At 40.4% G+C, this 24,322-nt stretch overlaps 1 protein-coding gene across 1 annotated transcript in view; it reads right to left on the bottom strand.

The window, feature by feature from the left end:
- The window catches only part of CLVS2 (clavesin 2), a 56,036-nt gene extending 31,953 nt beyond the window's left edge, over positions 1 to 24,083 (bottom strand). The window contains exons 1-2 of the mRNA XM_021547125.4: positions 22,861 to 24,083; positions 14,175 to 14,349 (exon numbers count right to left, since the gene is read on the bottom strand). Coding sequence (XP_021402800.1) covers positions 14,175 to 14,349; positions 22,861 to 23,249 — 564 coding nt within the window. The 5' untranslated portion in view covers positions 23,250 to 24,083. The remainder of the gene's footprint in view (positions 1 to 14,174; positions 14,350 to 22,860) is intronic.
- Positions 24,084 to 24,322: the final 239 nt, after the last annotated feature.

Genomic DNA, 24,322 nt, shown 5'->3' with positions numbered 1-24,322 from the left:
ACCACAGTGTTTGCAATACCAACACTTACCACATCTTTCCACATACAATGTTGTGGGAAACCTGACCCTGTTATCTTTAATATCTTAACACTACATTTTGTGCTGCCTAAAAGTTATTCTAAGGGTTGAGTGTTTTTTAATCAATATGTGTTTGATGAGCCCAGGGCTGTGAATTTCAGTCCATGTTGAAAGGATCAAACCTGAGAGAGAAAGGACAGGAACACATCATCCACCTAATAGAAGCAAAAAAGGAAACTAGGTTGACACTATTTGGGTGACCAGAATTGTGATCTGTGTGAATCCTGACTGAATTCCCTTCTAAGTTTTTATTGTATAGTGAAAGGAAAATCAAGGTTCGGAACAAGGAGGGGCAAGAGAAGCAAGAAACACCTGGCCTAATATGATGCACTAATAGTATCACATTAAAAATATTAATTTTGAAACCATCTGCTTTGCAGCAGAACATGTCTCCTGCAATACAATATGTGAGTCAAAGCAGATTATGCCCAGGCTTTGCTGCAGAACATGGAACAAAGCAAGTCATCCCAAACCAACCCCCGCATCAGACCGCCACTGCTGCAAGGTCAGGAATGCCAAATAAAAAGCTGAACAGCATGCCAGGGCTGCACTTGCTCCATCCGGCCCTACCTCAGGAAGAGGGACAGATGGTGCCAGTGACTCAGAAGAATGCCAAAAGGCTCTCATCTCACAGCAATAACCTATGTCCTGCCCTGTGACAGTCTGTCATCTGAGCAAATGATATTTTTCAAGGACATAAGTGTGAACTTGATGCTGGTAGGAAAACATGACAGAGTGCTCTCACAGACAGCTTCTCTTTTTGCAACCTGGGCAAAGATAATTCTATTCTGCAGTTTCACCTGTGTGCTCCTCTGTGTGAGAAGGCAGGGCCTTGGGTAATAATGCCTAGCAACATAAATTACAGCTTAGTGCACTTCTTCTGACTAACTTTAAATTGTCAAAAACCTATCCAGGAATAAAAAGCCTCAGGGAAAACATAAAAGATTTGTGAGCAAGACTTCATAACCTTAAAGAAAATCAATCCCAACTTTAAAATGTGTAAAAAAAACCCCAACAAACCAGATCCTCCAGATTCTGCTTTTATATTTTCTGGGTTTTTTTCGATTACTGTATTTGCAAAATAGAACAAAGCAATTGTTTCCTGCCTCTTTAATTCTTTTTCCATTCACAAAGTGCAAAATAATGGCTTCCCATTTCTACTGTGGGGGGGGGGAAATTGCTATTGTACTTCTTTTCCCCAAAAGCAGGCACTAAGTGAATAAACACAGGGAAAAACCAGCTCAACATCTGGTCCCATACAGAAGGCAGGACTAATTTAGGACAAATAGAACAGGGATATAGTTTGCATTGGCAGACCAAGACCTGGGCACAAATGAGCTGCTAGGAAAACCTGTGCCAGTAACAACTCCTATGATAGCATTCTCAGAGACACAATGCTATAATGACATAAGTGCATTATGCTTCATGGGGAGGAATAGTTTTCTCCTATTAGACAAAATAGCACAGAATGAGACAGCTACATCTTGGCCCAAAGTGCTATTTTGAGGAGCTGTTCCACAACAAAAGTTTTATATTGCACCTTTATGTCCCTTACAACACAGATACTTCTACTCTTCCAGTCTCAGCTCATTACACAAAACACTTGGGGGCTTGTCAGTAACCACTCAGTTTCCATTTGTCCTCCCATCTCAAAGTTGTTTCTCAAAAGACTCATCCTGCTTCATATGGGCCCTGAAGTACTTTCCCCTCTGTCCCATTCTTTTTTCCCCATGTGTCAGTCTGAGTGCGAGTTCACACCTCTGTGTGGGTAGCTCACATGGAGACATCTCCAGTGCCCTCCTGAGCAATAATTTAAATTTGCAGCATATTGTTCTAAGAAATGTCCAGCTTAAAGCCCCATGTAGCAAGAAAAACACATGCTAAACCTGCCAGCCTTACCTCCATTCTCAAACCTTGCACATGACAGAGCTGAGTCATTCATCATATTCAGGCCCTGTCATATTCGATTTCAGCGGCTCTCAAGCCCCACATATCCCATCTCTGTTTACATTCTGCAAATTCTCCTTGCATGGTGTTGCTTAGACAAGGTAAGCAGCTGAGAAGGTGTGCTCACCAATGCAGCAAATTATCTTTTCCAAAAACACAGAAGTGTGGCTTTCCTGTTTTTCAGGGAGACATCAGTGCTGCAGATGCGCATTTTTTCATCTCAGTCCTCATGTCTGCTTTCCTAGCCTGTGATTTAATGAAAGATTAAAGACTAGCTTATGAAAGTTCACCACGGCAACTGCTGATGTAATTGGGAACAGGATTCACAGTCAGGGCTTAAAGAAAGATGAAGACCATATTGATAATTGACAATATTTCTGACAGTATTCATCTACCTAATTAAGCCACAACTCCATACCACTACATATGCCCAAAACTGAATGAACAGGAGATGTAGCACCATTAATATGCTTAGCTATTGGTGCTACATAAAACTAGCCCACAGAAATGAACTGTTCATGGAAGGTGTCGATTATTTACTCCTTTCTTATGAAGCAGCAAAAAAACAGAATTATTCATGCATCTACTTCATGATGGCATGCCTTTAGTAATCCTACTGAAAAAAGTATGTGCATTCTAAATGCTCTATCCTACATGCTGTAAAATGAAGAAAGTTCTTTTTTATTCATTTAATTGCAAGCACATTTAAGCACTGAAGGAAAGGAGACACACTGACAGCCTGGAGAGATTTGCTGGTTATCATTGCCATGCTTGCCATCCTTTTTAGGAAAGAGGTAAAACTTTCTTCTGTGTACAAACACAAGAACAAAAAGCACATTCAAAGTAACCAAAGTGTACATATGTTTTCCTTCTCACTCTTTCTGAGACAAGTTATTGTTAAATGACTTCATGGTAGTTTGTTTCATCCTCCTACAGCAGCCCAAAAGGAATGTACTGATGGGCAGTCAGTCCACATCATGGAGATACAACCAGTGAAGGACAATATCTGCCACAAACCTGGAACTTTCAGGGATGGTGAACAAGGGGCTGTTCAGGACTTATCGCAAATTTCATAAAGAATCAATGCAATTAGGGGAGGAAGCAAAGGTTGATTACACAGATTGAAGAAACACTAGCAATGAGTACAAACAGTTACGCTTCATGTATCTACTATGATTACGAGGATGTTGATGACAGGAATGAGAATGGAGGTAGACAGACCATCTTCTCCCTGCATTTAAGTGAAAGCCATGAGACCTGGAACTGTGCCTGAGTGCTGGACACACAGCCAAGAGGCTCTGCAGTTCTCCTACATGGTGTGCCTGCCATTCTCATGACAAAAAACAGGATTAGGTTGTCAAAGGGGAGCTCTTAAAAGAAGATATTTACAATCCCCATATGAAACTAAAACAATCCACCAAGAAGATTTAATGGGACAGAGTATCAAGAGGATGAAGAAAAAAATACACAGTAAGACTCGCCTTGCATGTAAGATGCTGCTTAGTTTGGTTTCATTCCTAAACTTAAAGCAAGAACACACATGGTCCAAGATGTTCCCATGGATCTTCATTCTTAACTGGCTTTCACACAGCTGCCTTTAAAGGCTTGCATGCTACTTTCATTGGATACTGCATTGATTTTCTCTGAAGTTTCCTCCTAGCATGGCTTCCCTGATCAATTAGTGTGCTATAAATAGAGCAGTCAGATTCCTTTCACTGGTCTCATTAAATTGTACTCCTGCTGAATTTCTGTGGAGAACAGAATTGGATCATACTGATAGCAATGGTATAAAGACGTCCTAGCGTTTTCCAGAGAAAATCAATTGCTCAATATTCCTAACAAAATGCTTTGAAAAGCATGACCCAATGGATCTCAACTAATGCCCAAAACATATGTCAAACCTTGCTTGAAAAATAAAGAATGAGAAAATAAGTGGTTAAGAGGCTCAGGCAGCTTCTCACTGATACATAATCCCTCATCAATCACAACTATTTGATGCATTTTTTATATGCATCCCCACATAATGGAAACATGTTGCTGGAGGTATGCAGTTAACCCATGTAATTCTTCTGGAAAATGAATTAAGAATTTGAGGAAGAACACAGTCTCAAGGCATGCTTGGTGCCTGTCAAAGTCACCACATAATGGTTGTGTGCTCATTGACTGAAACTAGAGGGGAATAAGAGTACCTGGTGCTATGGTAAAGGCCAGTTACTGCAGCAGATGTGTGACAGCTATGATTTCAAAATTGTTAATCTTTATTTTCCAATGGCATGTCAGAATATCTTGTAAAAAATTTGTGTTAGAGATGACATTTTGCTCAGTGAGATTGATAAGAACCATAAAATAGAAAATATAATTGTCTACTTTTAAACATTTCAGAATCTAAACTGAAGGGCAGTTTCTTCTGCACAACACATTGCTCTATCCTTTCATAATTATCCTGTCTTCTCCTGACATCCTTAGCGTCCTCTTTTTCCCTCTGTTAAGCACTATCCTTCAAAACCTTTTCCATCTTCGTCACAAAATGAATCTACATTTTCACCATATACTCCTCTGCAGGTTGAAAACCCCTATTGCAAAGGCTGGGTTTATAACTGCACTTGAATTACTAAATGTATCCAGGTTTCTACATGGACTCACTGTGTCTGGAGCACAGTCCATGGGGCTTCTGCATAAAGACCAGAAAGATCCACTGCAGATTTCAGAGGACTGGCTGTACCTTGTAAAGACTTTCTGAGGAGAATGCTGGAGGACTACCAGTACTTGATGATTTACCCTGGGTTCTTTATGCTTGGTACAGTGGCCTTCAGCCAGAAAATGCAATGCTCTAAATTTATACTATACTATTTAATCTATACTTTCAGTCAAATAGTTTGCCCTCCCCTGAATCACAGCAGAATCACCTTCTCCTTCCAGATAATGTTTTCACAGGGGGAAGTGACCAAGGGTTAAAATCCAGCTCTTCTCAAAAAGGAAGCCCTACCCCAAAAGACTCTAACAGCTATAAAGGATTCATGAGAACCTACTAAAAAGAGCAGGGAAGTAACAAATACATTTGTAAACACAATCTTTAACCACTGATTAAAGATTGCATTTTCCAATGACACTGTGCAATATTAGAGTCAGTCCTACAAAATAAGGGACAGCAATATATATTTCATAGTCAAAACCCATACTGTGAGGGACAACACAAATGCAACCCAAAAGAACAAGCAAGCACTTCAGCATAGTCAGAACTGTACTGGGGGAGATGCTGACTCAGTGTCAGGCGCTGGAGTGAAATTCACTTTTTTTGATTGAATGTAAATTTATTTTCCTCAGAAAATGACAATATGTTCAGCCACCTCAGATTTCAGTCCATATCCATGTTTGAATATTCATTATGTGTAAACTAATCATTAGTACCCAATCCTTTTCATTACACAAAACACTGGAAAATATTACAAGCACTGTTTTCATATTCCACATAATAAGAAATGTTTTTTAAGAACGTATTATGACTTTTGCAAAATATGCAGGAAAAGACTACAGAAATGCTTTTTGGGGAAGGGAGCTTTTTTTAAAAGCATATTATCCACACTAGACTATAATATTTTAGAAAGAATTAATACCTTTTTTTTTTTTTTTCAGAAATACAATTTTCTTCATTTGTTATATATCTAAACTTTCAGCTCCTGAACTACTTTAAATCACCACCAAAGTATCACTTATTTAAACAATTATGCCTATTAAAACATAAAAAAATTGAATTTTCTAAATTATTTTATGATTAGGAAACATGAGCTGAGAGAAACCTTTACTAGCCATATAATTTCACATTTTTTATGGTGCTGCCCCCCAGAGAAGTTTCCTACAGTTGTCTTTAAACATGCAAATTATGACAGCAGTTTTCTTCCTGCACAGAAATCACTTATAAACAAAGTCAAAATTTTGCTTATAACCAAAGACAAATTGGATTCTTAAAAAATAATTGTCAAAGGAGATGAACACTTGCTAAGAAATATAAACCAAAATCACACAAAAAAAAAATAGATTCTATTGTTTTGTGGATTGAGCACTGTAAGATTTGCTGGCAGAGTCACTATATGCATGGGCAGCATGTGCAGAAGACATTCACATAAAGACAACTGCACAGCCTAGTAAGATCACAGAGGATTTATTAGCATCATAAAAGATATAGGTTAGACTGGTTTAAAAAAATAATTACAAAATGCTCCATTGTGTACTTTTGAGGTAAACATGAAAGTTGCGTACATAAAATTAATCGATAACACAAGTAAATTGAACATTAACAGAAAACAGATTTAAGCTCTCCAAATAAAGAGGATCCTGCTGATTTTTGTATCTCAACATCTCCAGTGCCAAAGAAGTCAGGAGGAACATCTTGAGGTCTTAATTCCAAATCACTGCTGCTGCAGATAGGTACTGCATCAAAACAATTCCTTTCTATGGGTTACTGAGAGTCACATACCAACTCTTGCTTTGGGCCCAACAACACACAATGAAATAGCAAAGGGTTTTATAGGAGTTGACATTTTGAAATAGAAAAATTAGGACTAATGCCGAGAGGAAATCTGAAGAGCAAGAAGTCTTAGAGAGGTTTCCAAAGAATGTGCCAGACTTGCCTTCAAGCTTTTAAATTAAACTGTGAGAAGCACTATAAAATATAATGCACAAGATAATCTTGCCTTAGCAGGAAGGTGAACTATGATCCTAAAACATGCCTTCTGTCTCTAACATTACAATTTACAACAAATTAGTTTTATTTCTGAGTGACTTTACAAGGAAGACTACTATTTATTCCCTTTATTGCCTTAAGATACTGAAGAAAAGAGAAATATTTAGACCTTGACTGAGAAAAATCACTTTCAAAAATAAACAGGTATTCTGAAGCTGAGGAACGGTTAAAACCAGATAGTTGTTGTAGTCTACCAGAGACAACAGAAAGTCATTCGCAGTGACAAGAATTAATTGCCTATACTGAGTTTGTGCTACAAACCCTTCATGTTTATGTCACCTTAGTATTGTATTAGTTTTTCAGCATAATCAGAGCAATTTAGTCACTCTGTTTAGTTAATGCAGATAGATTCAGTTTCCTGATAAAGAGAAGTAAAACAGCAAAATCTCAAGAAAGAAGCAACCTTCATGTATGAGTCTCTTCTGTTTTCCTTCTCTCAAGATGCAATCATTTTACTTGGATGTTTTTCTCTGCTGACAGAATTGATGGAAAAATGTCAACCATGAGCATTTTCATTGATTTCTACACTAACCACATCTATTTGTTGAGCAGAAGAGACCATCAGATTAAAAAAAAAAATTCGTTTTCTAGATCATGCCATGTCATTCCAGTAACATCCTCAGAAGATCCCAATGTCTCCTGCCTGGTCCCATGAGCAACGAGTCATGTGTACCAAGCAGGCCAGCTCTGCTGGAACTAAAAGGAGAGTTTCCTTAACAGCCTGGTGTCAAAAGGACCCACTTGGTATGTGAACAGACCAGGATTCTGTCCACATACTGTCCAGCACGACTTTCATGACTGCTATGAAGAGTAATGGGAACACTGGTTACAAGAAGATTTGGAGATGGGAAGTTTGAAGGTGATTGGAAGCCAGATGTGGAGAGATTTGGCCAGTGAGATCACAAAAGGCTGAAATTTCCTAAGGAGTCTAAGATGAACTTAATGTGTCATGCAGTTATCTATGACAACTGAGGTTTTGGAGGATGCCATCAGAAAAGACAAAAAAACCACATCAGTGAAGACTAGTACAAAGTAAGACAATGTCAGCAGGAGTGGGTTGAGGAACTGAGGAAACAGTTGGACTGTGTCAAAGCCTGCTCAGAGCAAAAAGGGCAGGAGGAATAAGCAGAAGAGTCTGTGCCAGTTAGATCAAAATGTCTGAACAAAAGCCAAGCTCCCCACAACTAATCATGCCTTGCTTACAGCAAATATTTGCTAACCACTGGCAAAGAGCCCTCTGTCTGTCTTTGTTCAGGTTCACATGGAGGATGACAACCTACAGCAGGCAGATACTCCAGTAGTTCCAGCAGCAGTGTTTGGAGGTTGGATATTTAACTCCATTAAGTTTCCTTGCAGTTTTCAGTAAGATGCCACAGAGCAGATTTTCTTGGGGAAAAAGGAATGTTTAGTTTGCTGCTTCTTCTCATTTATTTCATAGGTGGCAGCCCATGTGGCACTATGTGCATTCAAAGAGAATCTAATGAGAAGCTCTTAATTTAGCCATGCTAGAATTCAGACTCTAGGCTTGGGTGCTCAGGATCAAGGATAAAGTCTTGAATCTTCCTGATCAAAAATAAATGTCAGCTGGACTCCAAATACATAAACCATGACTGAAAATCTGACCACAGCCTTTCACAGTGGGCACCCCAAATTAGAAAACACTTTAATAGTAATCTTTCAGTGGAATTATTCTCAACAGGGAATAGAAAAATAAGCAGAAAAAAAAAAAAAAGGTTATGGTATCCTCTAATCTTAAAAGTGCGCTTGTGAGAATATATAAATCAACAGTCCAAAGGCATTCAACAATTTTTTTTTATGAGCATGATAAAAGAATCTAGCAAGGAAATGAATTCTTCTGTATTCAGATAACAGATTAAAAACTGGGACCACACTGAAAAATGTGTCTATACAGACACATTTGTAGCTGTTTGTAGCTGAACTCGAGCTATGGTCGAGCTTTCTCACCCAGCAGGTCAAGCCCATGCAGACAGCAGGTGAGAAGCTAGAAATAATCACTTCCAGTCCAGCCTATTTCCACAGTAAATTGCTGCTAAGCCTCTTTATAGTCTTTTTACAAGTAAGGAAGACCAAGTGTGAGCAAACTCTTGAAAATAACAAGCTCTTAAGAAAAATATCCCATTTAACTGCTATTGCTGCAGAACATGAGTTGAACTGGTATGAAATTATGCTGTTTACAAGCACATCTCTCTGTTCTCTGGGAAGTACTGGATGCAGGGGACCCTAGCATTTACAATTCTTTCAAATTCTAGCAATTTTAATTATTTTATTTTTTAAAAAAACTGAATGAAATTATTTAATAGACTTCCTGAAAATGGAACATACTCCCATTAAAAGCTTGAGTCTGCAACTTTTTAATATTCTGTCAAGCAATATGCAAAGTGTCACGACCCTATTCTCAAAACATGGTAAAGAATTCAAGCACTGTGTAAGAGGAGTGAGCAATTTTAAGTGTGGATGCAAAAACATTCAAAGCCCTGTTCTGAGGTTTGCAGCTCACTGCTGCTCACTGCTAGTACAAACAGTTCCTTCAGCTCATTATTAACAATATTATGCACTGCACAGGGCATGTGACCATGTAATTATATGAAGTCATGATACTGTTTCCAGTGGCATCCTTAGCTCTGGAAGTTCCTGTCTCAGGAATGCTTGGCACTGAAGCATGCTGGTTGCATAGATGTGGTCTGGAACCAGGTGGCAAAATTTAAGCACTATGTCTCCTTGTTGAACCACCCCTGATGTTCAGAGAGATTCCCTGCAAGACACTGATAGAGGTCACAATTAAAGTAAATGGGAGTAGGAAGTCCTGGCACTTTCATCACCAGACTGTACATGGTCTGTGTCTGGTACTTTCACCTTGCACTGCTGCAGCAGATCTGGCTGGGGATATTGTTCTTACAGCTCACAAGAACAGCTGTGTGAAAGATGTTTCTGAAAGTAATTGTAACTTCAAGGATGCTGCCTTCATTTAACTTTCTGGTTTGCTTTCATTTTTACAGGATTGAGTTTGTTTTAGCATATGAAGCCTTCCTCTGTTACAAAAAAAAAAAATAAAATAAAATAAAAAAGGTCACAGTTAAAAGACCTGCCTTGTCCCCCACAACACTATCATTGTTTCTCCCAAACACCCCTGCCCCAGAAGCAAGAGTCTTCTGTACTCCATAACAATGCTGACTGTCTACATATGCTCAGCTCCCCATTTAAATGTGTATCATCTCTTTTCCACCAGCTTTTTAACTAGGGGAGAAGCATTCACATTCAGCCAACTGCACACTTTTACAAAGCATTGAGATGTACAATCTGCCCGAGTGAAAACATGCATGAAAAAAATCTGTCATGCACACAACTACTATTATGCACTAAATAGAAATCAATATTTAAGAAGGAATTAATGGCCTAGGTTTTAGAATACTAAATATCAGTTAATCAGTTAATGCGATTCATGCATATCTATATTGTTCCATTTTGCAAAACTCAATTATAATTACCCCCAAAGCTGTCTGTCAGAGTTAATAATTCCAGCTTTCAATATAATTTTCAAATTGAATTTTCAGTCTTTGAAACTGTTTTCACCTGCCTTATGAAAATATTGCTGTCTTGATAATTAAAATAAAATAAAATTAAAAAAAGAAGTCTATATAGGGGTTTATGTAAAAAAGGACTATCACCAAGAAAATAATCATACCCAGAACTTCCTCCCTCTTTCTTCTCAGCTAGGTATTTTGGTAGCAAGGGTCAGGGCAGTGCCAAAAACAGTAGAACAAAAGGCAGGGTTTCAGAATAGGAAAAGGAGTGGAATATACAAAACTTGACTTAATAATGCCATACCAAAAGTCCACCTAGCCTTATATCCTGTCCTTAACAGAGGCCAAAACAGAGAGCCTAGAACAGCTACAACTTGGATAACATACATGATTATTTCCACTCAGCATCCACCACATCTCCAACTTTGTACAACCTATGGGATTCTGAACTTTGATTTGATTTTTATCTATTTACCAATCCTCAGTTCATGTCTCTTTTCATTTTCCCTAAACACAGCTAAAATTTAAGCATCCAGAATTCCTCATGGCACAGAGTTCCACAAGTTACACAGATGTTGTACAAAGGTGTCTTACAAAAAGCCAGGCCTCCTCCACCTCATCACCTGATTATGCTAATTTCTTAAAATGTAAATAACAAACAACATCTGCAGCTTGTCCACTCTCTCTAGGCACCCATCATCTTTTTTGTATTCCAGTCTGATCTCATCAGGGACCCTGTTTAAAGAGGAGGTTAGATTTGCCAAGCCTCTGAGATCTTTTCCAAGCTTAATACTTCTATGGTTTCACAGATTTCTGTACTTTCTCTCTGCATTTTTTTTCCATACAGATGAATTAAAGCCAATTTTATTGTTCCTTATACAGAAACCATCTGATACATTTTGAGTTTTTTGCTCAAAGTTCATCACTGTCTATAGAAATTCAGGACTGGTTTTCTTCAGAGCTCTCAAAAGTTTTCTCTTCTATGGGAGCTCTCAAAAGTTTTCTCTTCTATGGGAAAAATAGCTGAAGCACACAGATTGCAGCCAATTACAATGGTGAAGGAGGCAAAATTTTGTAAAGTTCTTGAAAGAGACCTTATCAGGCACTCAGGTATTGAAGCACACAACACTCTAACACTCCCTTGTTTTTCAGGAACACGCCTGCTAAATAACATAAGCTTCTTCACAAGCCCAAAATCAGTGACTGGCTACAGAAATCAATGAATGGGGAAAAGTGGGCACCTAAAGATAGGAACTCACAAATATCCACATATTGAATACAGTAGGGAGGGTCACACCAAGTCCTAAAGTTGAGGCATGTGTTACAGCTCTCAAAAAATATTTTCCTTCTGTCTTCACACTGGGGAAGGTGTAGAAGCTCTAAGTGCAAATCCTCCTTCTCAATGATGAGGAGCAACAGGAGTGCTGTAGGCACGAGCATCTGCAAGGAAGAGTGTTGCTCCTTTTTCTCCAAAAGCACACAGCCAGTGTATGAGCTAGGACTGGAGCATCAAGAGTCCCGGCCGAGTGCCCCCACCTCCACATAAAGTTTTCTTCTTGTCTTGCAAAACCATTTGTCCTACAAATCAGCACTGACCTACACTGCACCCATTGTTTAGTACCGTACTGTTGCGATGGGTATGCTAGAATTGCACATCAGATTACAGATAATCATTGTCCTCTAAGTGCCATGATCAAAAGTTTCTTTTCCTGAAAACAGCTACCAAGGAAGTTTTCATAATTTATACAAGTAAGTTTGGGGTATTTAACACATATGAAGACAAAGTATATACCAGAATTTATCTTCTATACAGTAGAAAACGATATATTTACTTCTCTTACTTTCAAAAGCAATTTCCTAAACATTAAGCCATTGCAAAAAGCCAAAAAATGCCACAGCTTGTGAAGTCTTTGGTACATACCATATTGAGTATTCTGCTCACTGTAGGAGCTAAGCAAATATAAGGCAAATTCAGTAGAATTCATTTTGGAGGCAAAGGGATTTGGTTAACATCAAATTCAGTGGTCACTAACCCCACTATCACTGTCCTCTTCTGCCTAAGCAACACAAATATTTAAATTCTCCAAATGGTAAAGTTCAGCATCTTGAGCCCTGTTAAATCTTATAAGCCAAAGTAAATTTCATTTCTCTGATTAAATAGAAAGTATTTACAAAGATCATAAATAAATTGTGTGTGTAAGTTTTTCTTGTTCTTTTTCATTCTACCTGATTAAGCACTTTTTACTCTGACATCATTCAGAATCATGTTTTCGTTATGCGTTTTCCTTCAAAATAAAAGGTAGTTATTAAAATGTCTTTTCCTTCTTTCTTCTGGAGCATTTCACGCCCACTTTTGCATCTCTGCAGTAAATAGCACTGAAGGCAGTGGGCACAAAATGGTGCCATACATGCTGGCCACCATCAGACTTGGAACATTTGAAACTACAAAGCTGGGGGCATGGGTAAGTAAAGCCAAAGGCTTTCTCCTCAATTCAGTCATGAACCAATCGATGGCAGGAGGATGCTGAGTCTCAGAGCCCACCTGAGGTTTGGTAGGTCACCCCTTATATTTTCAGATACAATTATTCACTGCAGCTCTCTTCAAAATAATCATCTGTGAATAATGCCTAAGAAGAAACACCACCATTTGAAAACAAAGACTGATAATGCATTTGCTCATGTTCTAAAGCAGAAAACAATAGCTAACTTTGAAAAAAAACCACAAAAAAGAAAGCAACTTTGAAAGCAATGAAAATAAATGCAGCATTTCTAGAGCATAGGTCTCTCTGCTGCCTTCCAAATTAGTTGTGAAGATGATGAAATCACACTGCTGCATAAGGAAACACAAAAAATGAGAACTGAGATCTTTGTCTCATGTCATTACCCTTCTGTGTGCAACACCAGACTGAATACTAGTTGACCCATTTCACCAGTTAGATTAAAACTCTAGTATTACTGCTATACAAGTTTTTTCAGAAATCACACTATCACAGTAAAAAAAGTTCAAAGGCAATGCTGTTATTTTGCTTTATGAGTAATAAAAATGTATACATGATAGAAACATTACATAAGAGGAATACATGTCCTTCCAAAAACAAGGCACACCGCCACAGGAGTGAATTACAGATATTTTTAACACAGCGACTCAGGCTTGTGTAGAAAACAACTACCTTAACCATATTAGTTTCTCATTTTAACAATAAAACACCATGGGAAATAGATGCAAGTAATGCAGTATCCTTTTCACCGATGTGCCTGTGCCATGTAAAGTGCCTTTACTATGACCTGAAAAATAATTTAAATCACTGCATACTCAATCCCAGAGGCTGCTGCTCAGACTAATCTTGACCCAGAAAAAGAGCCAAGCACATGCTGAACTTTGAGTAAATAAACAGTCCCAGCTAGCTGTCCAATCACAGGGCCCCACTCTTTCATGACAAATGATGTAGAGCCTGTCTCCAAAAGAATCAATTAAAAAACCAACCTGGCGTGGCAGCAGCAACCCCTGTTTCATTAGCCTTGTGCATAACTACAACATAAACTGATTACTTCTAACTTCCTATTGCAGAAGCTACCATCTGAATTTACAGAAAGCCAGTCACTTTGGAATAAAGACAAAAAAGTTACCTCATATCTGTAGCAAGGAAGGAGCCTACACATCAGGAGTTACTGCAGTTAGCTGACTGGGTTCACACTTTTGTCACAAGCAGCTTGCCTGTACACCCACACGTTAAGGTGCTAATAGCCTTGCTATTCATAAGTTGTTGGAATTTTGTTTTGCTTCAGTTTTTTTTTTATCAACCTAGATTTGTAATAATCTGCAAAATGAAGAAGAATTAGGAAAAAAGAGAAAATAATAATGGTACCTGAAGGCCCTCTATGGCTAATCTAAGCATGCTTGGTGTGAGCTTGGAAGCCTGCTTGAAGGTGAAGTTGCTCCAGTCTATAATCAAAACAAATCCATTCACTTGCAGCTCAGGATCTTCTATCATGGCTTCTAAAGAAAGAAGAATGGCACGCAGAATGTCCACCAACGTATACCTAAGAATGAGAAGAGGAGATTTGATTAGGAAAGGAGCAGCAACTACAGAGGTGGAGAAGTTTTGAGTACTCTTCCTTTGTCAAAAATTTAAATCAAAGAGTGCAAATGTGTTCTCAGAAGCGCCTAAAGCTGGGAAATCCTCAAAAGCTCTATTAGTTGAGCTCATCTTCTGAAGCAGGATTATGTACCTATAAACCATCAGCCAGCCAGAACAAACTACAAGAATGTAACACATCAAAAACAAATTTGAACTTTTCCATAGTATCCTAAGCTGCCTTAGTATCTTTAATGGAATTATATGCTGTATAAGAACTTCTACACAAATTTCTGAAGTCATAATAATACCAAAACCTGAGACTAATACCAGAAGCATAGATCCAAAGCTTCCTCCTATATTTTTCTAAGGGAATTAAATAATAGGTCCTAAAAATTATCAACTAAAACTGGGAATTTCCACATGCTCTGCTTATCCCACTCTCTGTGTATTTTTTTCCCTTAAATCCACAAGTACAGAAAGCTGATTACTCAAGAATCTTAAAAGCAGAAGGTAATACACACTAGGGCTTTGAGGTATTTGTCTACTGAAGGTGCCCTGCTGATGGCAGGAGAGCTGGAACTGGACGATCTCTGAGGCCCCTTCCAACCCAAACCACTCTAGGATTTTAGGATTTTATAAACAGTTACCAAAACAGACATAAATTTGCCAGTCCACAACACAATATCAAATGAGGAATGTTAGACCTGAAAAATATCAGAAATACAAATATTCCAGAAATTAAAGAATTAACTATTCAGTGTGCAGATATTTTTAAGCAAAGCCCTTTAAATGTCTCCCATGATAGCATCAAACAGAAGTTTTCAAAATTGTGAGTCCCTACAGAATTCTTCACCATTCTGCATATGTAGCAAAGAGCATGTGTGCCTACTTAGAAATTACATTAAATTCTACTGAATTTGACTTGCTTTTATAAAATAAGTATACTGTTCTGTTGTGAACATAACTGTATTTTGAAAATATTTGGAAAAGGAAATAACACAAAAGAAATTAATCTGTTGTAGCTGACTCCTCACATCTTTCCTCTTTGTTTATTTAGCTAATTAAAAATCAGTGAACTTCTCAATTATGCATTCATAGCAAGGGATCAAAAAAGGACTCTCCTAATGTCTGAACAGAAGAAAGTGTGTTTTTCCCAGAAATCACTAAGGGAAGCATTAAAAATAATTTTGTAAAAATAAAATTCTTCTTTTCATATTGGACATACTTTTTTTAAAATTTTGTTTGATTGATAGGGATAAAATTTCTCATATTCACTCTATTGAACTTTTCTGAGATTTAACTCTTTTCTAATGCTTTACTTTTCTGAGATCTAAGGTTAACAGGAAGTTTGGAATGCCTTGGTCTGAGGATAATTTTGACCACAGCTCATACAAGGAATAAACATTAAAAATGTTCAAATTCTAAAATTAGCCTCAACTCTACCTAACATTTAGGTTGTCCCATTCAAAAGATCTCATTCTCCAGAAGGGCTCCACAATTCAGAATCCTACATTCAGTCTCAGAATAAGGGTCCCAAGTTCCAGATGCACATCTCTAATGTTCTCCCTAAGGAGTTTAAGGAGACATCACATGCATTGGATTAACAGCTTCCTAGTTGCACAAGGTTGCTAGAAATCTGACATAAAGATTCTTTGTTTATGAGACCAGTCAGCTCTCTAAGACTAACCCAAAAATGCTTTTTTATGTATACCTAAGTGTCCAATACAATATGTATACATTTAAAGAGAAAGATACCTAATTATGTGTTTAATTAATTTAAGTCAACAGGAAAACTGTCAAGCAACAATGGAAATGGGATTTCAGCTGCCACAGGGATAACAGTCACAGGGCTGGGTCTCCACAAATCTGTGGCATATTCACCACCACCATAACTCCAATTGTAGGCCTGCTAGTGCAAGAAATACATTCCACAATAATATTTATATTTACTCACTGAAAATAAGAGAGAAGCCCTGCATAAAACAGGTCCAGCTAAAAGCAAGCAAGAACACTTTCTGCCAGAGGGAGGTACCTGAAGTATTTTTAAAGTCTAAAAAGCTACATCAGGAGTACACAGGGACATGTCACTAACAAATCAAGCTTCCCACTTCAAATACTCCTCAGGGCAATTAGTTGCAGGTAGGAGCTATTCTTCATTCTGTACTGGATCTCTTCTCTTGGTTTCAATACCTCACTTAAGTACAGTGCAGAGCACCACAAAGACAAATCCATTAGTGAGCATTTAAAGCAGCTTTTACTCTGAACATGTGTTAAGGCAAGCCAGAAATATAAACCTGGCGTGGTAGATGAAATCTTATGTGATGCAAAACACTGAGTATTGAAAGTATCAGCTGAGCAGCTCATGCAAAAAAAAACATATTTGAAGAAACTGCACAGAAGCTTTCACACAGCATAGAGTTATTTCTGTGAAGATTCATCTTTCATCCACTCCAGCCCCATGTTGTCCAACATTTCACCTCACTGCTACCACTGTTTGTGCCAGCACTAGATTGCACAGGCTCTGCCATAAAATACACTCCACCCCTGGCTGGACTTTAGGGAAATCAATATCCTATATAAAAAGAAGATGTAAAAACTTACTCTGGATTTTGTTGCTAAAACTTCTGTTCCACACTGAAATTACTTTCCATACAGATACAGAAATGTGACTAGTCAAAAGTGAAAAAAATACAACAAGCTAGTGAGTGTGAAATATATTTGGTCTAAGGCAGCTTTGACTGCTCTTCTACTTTGAAGGAAAAGAAAATAAAAGAAAATATTAGCCTTATTTTTAAGAGACTGTGGTGTACAGTCGGAGGGGGAAGATGGTTCTGTTTTATTCTTACCAATCTGTGCTAAGTAAAAACATGTACTTAAGGAACAGCAAGCCACTCATTTTGCCCTGGCACCAGTTTTCTAACGAGTTGCCGCAGAGCTGTCAGATATGTAGGGTGTGCTGGGCCCAATTGGCTGAAGTGCATGTTCTGTAGCAGCCTGAAGTTAGGCTGTGAATAAATAAATCCTAATTTATTTACAACTAAATCCAGTTGCATTCACTTGTTTAAACAGATGCTTATGGGACATATTGTAGCTAGCAAGATTTAACTAATTGCTAGGATAATCAAAAACTCACAGTTAATTTAAATGTATTTAATGTCTTCTATTTATAGAACCATGCCTAATTCAATGGAAAAACTTGGACAAGTTTTTTAGTCCTGTTATTAATGTGAGTAACAAATGCTGGAAATATGTTATCACATATATAATGCACTCTTAATGTTCTTTTTTTATGGGAATTTTAGTTCAAGGCTGACTGAAGCGGGGACTGGCAAGACATATTCTTCTACCTCTTGAAAATTTTCATTCAGGTTGACTTGAAAGTAACAGAGCCTGAGAAAGTGTGACAAGTTAACAGCCACACTGACAATGATTCTTTTAAATGCTTTGGGACAGCTCCATTTCTACCCCAACAGTGATACAGCCTTCAAGGGAAATTTTGAGGGGTCTTTATTTGTCAAGAACAGAAGACCTCAAACAATTTACTGAGCATCCCACTCTCTTGTAATTTAACCATTGACAGCAATTTCCTGATTACAGAAAAGGTATATGAGATTTTTGGGTTTTTTTCTGTGGGACATGAACAGATTGAACGTATTTCCAAGGATTTCTGGGGAACATAGTCTAGAAGACATGGCTATCAACTCTTGGTAATACTTCACCAGGACATTTCACCTTTACCTCTAAGTGATTTCCATCAGGCCAACATGAAGAAAAGAGACAGGGAGAATTCAGGGTACAGATCTCTTATGTCAAACTCAGCTGTGTCAACTGTTTTCAATACTTTATGCTCTTGATGATGAGTGGCATCAACCATATCATCTGTTTAACCAGATTCTGGTTCCAGTCAATTCACTTTTGCCCTGAATAACAGATAATCTGATTTAACAGAGTTGCCCTACTATCTCTGTGGCTGTTTGTCATCTCCTCCCTAAAATAAAGAAATTTAAAATAATTTTGAGAATTAGGATTGAATGGAATGAATCTGCCTCTCAGGATGTGAACTAGAATAGATAAATGGTAAGTCTTCTTTGCTTGAATTTGAGCCATATGTCTCTTGAAGGTCTGAAACACATAAAGAATGCACAGTCTATATTTTAAGATGCTCACCATTTGGACAAGAAAAGGCTTCTGTCAAATGAGCTCTTGTGTCACTGTGATTTAAAAGAGAAAGCTGGTCAAGTTTCTGAGCCATCATCACATCTCTAAGGTACTGTTCTGGCTCAATATTTTTAGAATTTCACCAAAACAAGAGCCCTCAAGATACACAAAGGAGTAATTTGAGATGATGCCTCATATCGCCTTGGTTTGCCAGTCTGGGTACAGAATTGAATGCTGAAAAGATGGGGGATTGAAAGTTCTCTTATGGCTATTCTGCTTAAACAGTGGCAGCATGCCCTGAGGATACCTTATTCTAAATACAAAAAAGCACCACCACTGTTACAAAAAATGCAAAGGAAAAAATATATATAGTTTCAAGTATTTTACCAGATTAGCTTTAGGATTCAGATTTAGTACCATGCATTATGCCACATATTAGCCCAGTGTCTAACAGTCACAGCCACAGATGAAGATTCAGCTGATTTAAATTTTACATTTATCATAAAGCTCCATAGCCAAAACCCCTACAATCTAAATACAGGTGATGATAGGCAGATAGGGATACCTGGGGGAAAACTAGGAAAAACTAAAACAGCATCTGTCAGCAGGAGTAACTGTAGCAAAAATTACAGTGTTTACACTAGTTAATAGTTATCATTTGGAAGATATAACTTCCAAACAAAAATTGACTCTGCTAAACAGCTGGGTTTTTTACTGTTAACAGGTTACTACTGTTAGCATTGCTATTTATTTTGTCATACTGCTTATATCAGAGTTTGAAAAATACCTTGCCATCTTGCCTGTTGTTTATTGTGAGCTGAGGAGCAGATGAGCCTCCTCATAGCTACAGAAGTTAAATTTTCATTTAACAGGGGGAAAAGTTTCTAGCACTTGTGGATGTGAAAACCTAGTTTTGAAAGCAAACCTGTGGACTCCATCTTTGCCCTGCTGTAAACTGTCTGATGCAGGAGCAGAATCAGCAGTAAATAAGTGCAGGGATTTCCATATTCATTGAGGAGGGTGTGAGCTGCCTGGGTCACTGTGACAACAACAGAACTAGGTATCATTTCATTTTTCTAAAGCACTTTCTAGGGAAAAACCTGATATAATTAAAAGGTTTCAAGCACATAATATCAAAATGGACTGATATTCCTGAGGAATGTGTGTCCAGGTGCCATAAGACCACGTATGACAACAGATGCCTTGCAACTAAGAGCTGAAGTTAATTGCACTATTAACTGAAAAAAAATTCACCAGCTGGACACTATAGGAAAAAAGGGAATCTTCAATTGCACAAAGACACCTACAAACCAAATGTAGTTAAGAATCAACAATTTGGAAGCTAATAGGGAAGGTTGATCCCTCCCTGAGTGCTATCCAGCATCCTGGCAGGAATGCCACTGACCTTCATTTTCCCCATAGAACAGACAGGGTGGAGAGTTAGCCTGGGTCACACTGAAATACTGCTGGGCTACTGAGTGCACTATCTTTCACCTTTCCTTTTTTGTTTGTTTGTTTTAAATACATGTCTGATTGGGTTGTTCAGATGGCAGGACATCTGGTACAGTGTTCAGACCCTGCTTTAATTTAATGATTTAACATCTAGAACACAGGCTTGTTTTACCACAGGAATTTTTTGCCTCCCACACTTTTCTTTCTAATTGGAACTATGTAAATCATAGGCTGACAGTGCTATATAAATAATCTCTAGTATGTCTGCTATTCATTTAAATAACAAATTGGAACTTTTTTTTCCTAATTGTTACATCCTGGCCATAATAATTTGCACATATATGACAAAAGTGGAGGCTTGCTATGCTCTATTAACTTAGTTTATGAAGCACACAAAGAGAGCCTAACCAAACAGGCTTCAATAAGTAATCCTCCTATTGTTATTGTAAGAGGAACACTGGGTTATGTAGTGCAAGATCTCAAGTCAGTTAAGGCATAAGCTTGAGACATATTGCATAGCAGCCCAGGCTTAAGTTCCACAAGGCTCCCCAGCTTCAGCCACTGAGCATCAGATAATGGAAGGCACTAAATTAATTAGAAAAGAAAGTGACCTAGCTCCATTCCCAGATGTGTCACTGACTTGTCATGTGCTTTGGAGCAAGCCACTCCCCGCAGCTGGGCTTCAGCTCTCTGCTTTGTCTGAGTGGTCTGTGTGAAAACAAATCCCTCGCTCAGGAGGAGAGGTGTGCCGTGAGCATGCAGTGCTCAAAAGCAGTAGGCACCCAATTGCAAACACAGCCATTAAATATTCTAGTATACCCCAGCCACTTTGGTGTCATAGCATAAATAATATTAATCATACCAATAGGATTTCATGTAAAAAAAAAACACAATAAATTCATTGCTGTGCCAGCTGAGCTCATGTACTTTAAATATAAGCATCTCCAAACTCAAAAAGAAAATAAACCTATTCTTTCTACATGGCAACTATTACTTTAAATGCTACTTTATCTCTGCATTTGAATTCTTGGTATTCTTTTGACTGGGATCAAGTCAAATAATATGGCAAGTGTCACACAAAGCTTTAGGATTTTTCCATTAATAAGAAACATCAGTATACAATAGGTCATGCTACCTTTAATAATGGAACTTCATCATAGACATACAACTTAATAAAAGTCCTAAACATGTGTTTCTTTGCTAATTCTTCCTTCAGGGATTTTTAAGAGCTTGTGGAGTTGTTTTTAAAATTAAAAGTTGACTTGGTCCTTATGTGGGAAACAAGAAAATTCCTTATCTGGGAATGGAAACACAGTGAGTCCTTAGCCTCATCACTACTGCTCTTCACTCAGCTTTTATACTCCATCTGCTAGAAAAATAAAGCAAAAAAAAGGATGCTGGCCCCAGCCCTGCATATATTCATCCACCCTTTCTAGCCGTTACCCTGGCTGTGGGCAGTTTTGATTTGTGTCGGACAGCTTTCTCCTAGTTCCAACACTTGATTCATGGGTTAGCAAGGGACAGGAGACTTGTCCCATAGACAGTGTGGGTGTGGCTGGCATGTCTGAAGGAGAGGAAAGCCAAGGTGGGCCAGCATACCTCTGGGCAGTGTCCATAGCTGTAACACCAGCCGGGGCAGGGAGGGGTGGGAATGCTCCCAGTGATGGCAATACACACAGCCCGCAAGAGGACAGCTAAACAAACACCTAAAGGGCAAACTTAAACATGCCTCTCCCCCAGGCTTTGTCCTTTCTATCCACGCTGACAGTTGTTTGAGTCCCCCCAAAGTTTCAAAGTAGCTGAGCTGAGGATATCTGCACTGAGCACTCAGCACTATGTTGACAGCAATAAAGATGGCAACTTACAAGATTTTAAGTTTTCTCACTAAAAAAGTGAGAAATCAGATCTTAAACCTGCAACTCCTGTTGGGAGCCAAAGAAAACAGTGCAGTGCTGACAGAAGCAGGATTTAGAGAGTTTAAATATACTGAAATCAAGCCATTTTTTTAAATATAATTTTAGACTGCAGGAGAAACTGAGTGTGACACGCCCACAATGTATTTAGAATAAACAAATAGTGTGACATAAGATCAAACCAATTGCTAAAAAGGGCCATGATAGGAAACAGATCTTGAGTCATCCTACTAAATCATCTTCAAATTAGATAATCCCCCCAAAAAATATCAGAAACTGTTCTAGAGACCAGTCTTCAATTTGCTATCAAAGATTTGTGTATTTGGATCCTATTATGCAGAGAATTTACATTGGTAGCAGCATGAGTGGAAAAAGAAGTGGTTACAGAGACTTCCATCCTGGCATTTCCAGGTGGCTCAGGAAGCGCTTTCTTCAGCTGAGGGAAAGGATTCAGAGTCTCAGCTTCCTGCACAGGCAAACTTTTCAGCTCAAAAGCCATGATGGATGCTCCTGTTCTACACACAGCATCTCCCACGCTCTCCCATGGCACCTGAGCAGCTCTATGTGTGCTGAAACAGAAAGACCAGCCGAGAGTGCAAACAGCCTTTGTTTGGGGGATAAGCACATCATCTACGTGCCAGCTCACTTCGGCTCAGGGGAGGCAGAAGGGTGTAAACCTCCTAGCAGTTGAGAAGAGCACTCCAGCAGTGTCTACTAGCCTACTAAAATTCACAACCCAAGGGATAAGCTGATTGAAAGGGCCCTAAGCCACAAAACGTATTTCTTCTTTATTCTCTCCCTCTGCCTTCCAGGCTTGCTGCCCAGCCCCCTGTGGGCAGCGCCGGGTGTGTCCCTGCTGCCCACCCTCTCTACCTCTGCGCTGGCACCGCTCTCCCACGCACTGCTCGGGGGGAGAAGGGGTTGAGGTGGGAGAGTGGCTCTGCTTTTACCTGCTCTGGTCCCAGTTGGCAGCGAAAAGGACGAGGATCTTCCTGCCGTAGTGGTCCAGGTTGGCCAGCCCTCCGGGGAAACCATCCTTCAGCGCTTGCTTGATGCCCGGGTCTGTGGCCTTGAAACTCTTAAACATGTCCAGGTTCTGCTGGCGATATTCAAAGTACTGGGCCAGGAGGCGAAACGCCTCGAAGTGCTGAAACTTCCTGGCCCGCAGAAACCGCAGGATGAAGGCATCGTCGGTGCGGAGAAAGCCGATGTCCGGCCGGGTGATGACCATGTCCCGCACCTCCTGGATGTCCTGGTGCAAGGTGTCGGGGTTCTCGTTCAGCTCCAGCCGGGCTTTCTCCAAAGTCTCCGGGGAGAGACCTGCCTGCAAATGAGTCATGGCGCTGCCCTCCTCCTCCTCCCCGGCTCTGCTGCCTGCGCTCCTCAGCCTCCCGGCCGCTTGGCCCCCGGAGGCGGGGTGCCCCGGCACGGCCGGCCGCCGCTCCCCCGCCTCGCCGGGCCTGGCCCCGCCGCTCCCCGGCCCCGCCGCCGCGGCCAGTCCGTCCTCCGAGATGCGAGCGGCTCGCAGGCAGCCGGGTCCCGGAGGGGCTGGCACCGAGACTGCCCCCGGGCTGCTGGCGGAGGCGCGTTATCTCTCTGACATAGCGCCCTCCCCGCCGCGGGGCTCAACGCGCCGCATCATCCCCGCAGCCGGTCCGCGGAGGCGCCGAAACCCGCCGGGAGCGGGGCTGCGGGCTGCCGGCTGCTGCTCACCGCCCGCCCCCGCCGGTGCCGGTGCCGCTGCCGGTGCGGATCTCGGGCAGGGTGGCAGCGAGGAGCCCGGTCGCTAGGCAGGGCGAGCGGCGCCCGAGGATGCTCCCCTGGCCCGGGGCTGGCAGGGGAGATGCCCTCCCCGAAGCAGCACCATTTACGTAAGATCAGCGCTCTCCCCGCTTCAGAAGCGTCTCCCTGGATTTGAGGGAAGGTTAAGGAGTAGGAAAAAAAAAAAAAAAAAACAAAAAAAAAAAAAAAAAAAAAAAAACACAACAAAAAAAGCACCACCGCCACCAAACTAAAAGAAGCCAGCGAGGAGGAGGAAAGGCGATCCGCAGGTACTTCGCCGGCACTGCTGCCGAAGCGCGGAGCCCGGAAAGCCAAACGGAGCCTCGGCCTGGAGGATGCTCGTGCCCCGCTCCCGCGCCCTGCCCCGCTCCCGCCCGGCTCGCAGGCGGCACCAGCCGGCGCGGGGCTGCCCGCTGCGCGGCCCCGCCTTGCGCGCCCCCGCTCGGGCCCGCTCCCGCTCCCGCTCCCGCTCGGGGGCGCGCCCGCCGCGCTGCGCCCCCGGCCGCGGAGGCAGCGCGGCTCGGGCGCTCCGCCGCTCCCCGCGCAGCGTCTGCAGAGCCGCGCCGCTGCCGCCGGGGCTGCGCGGAAGAAGAAGGTGGTGGTGGTGGTGGTGGCCCGGTGCGGGCCGGG

This window comes from Lonchura striata, chromosome 3, assembly GCF_050655825.1.
Source record: "Lonchura striata isolate lonStrDom1 chromosome 3, ASM5065582v1, whole genome shotgun sequence".
In the NCBI taxonomy this organism is placed as follows: domain Eukaryota; kingdom Metazoa; phylum Chordata; class Aves; order Passeriformes; family Estrildidae; genus Lonchura; species Lonchura striata.
Note: the sequence above shows the minus strand (reverse complement) of the source record. Positions and strands in the feature narration are given on the sequence as shown.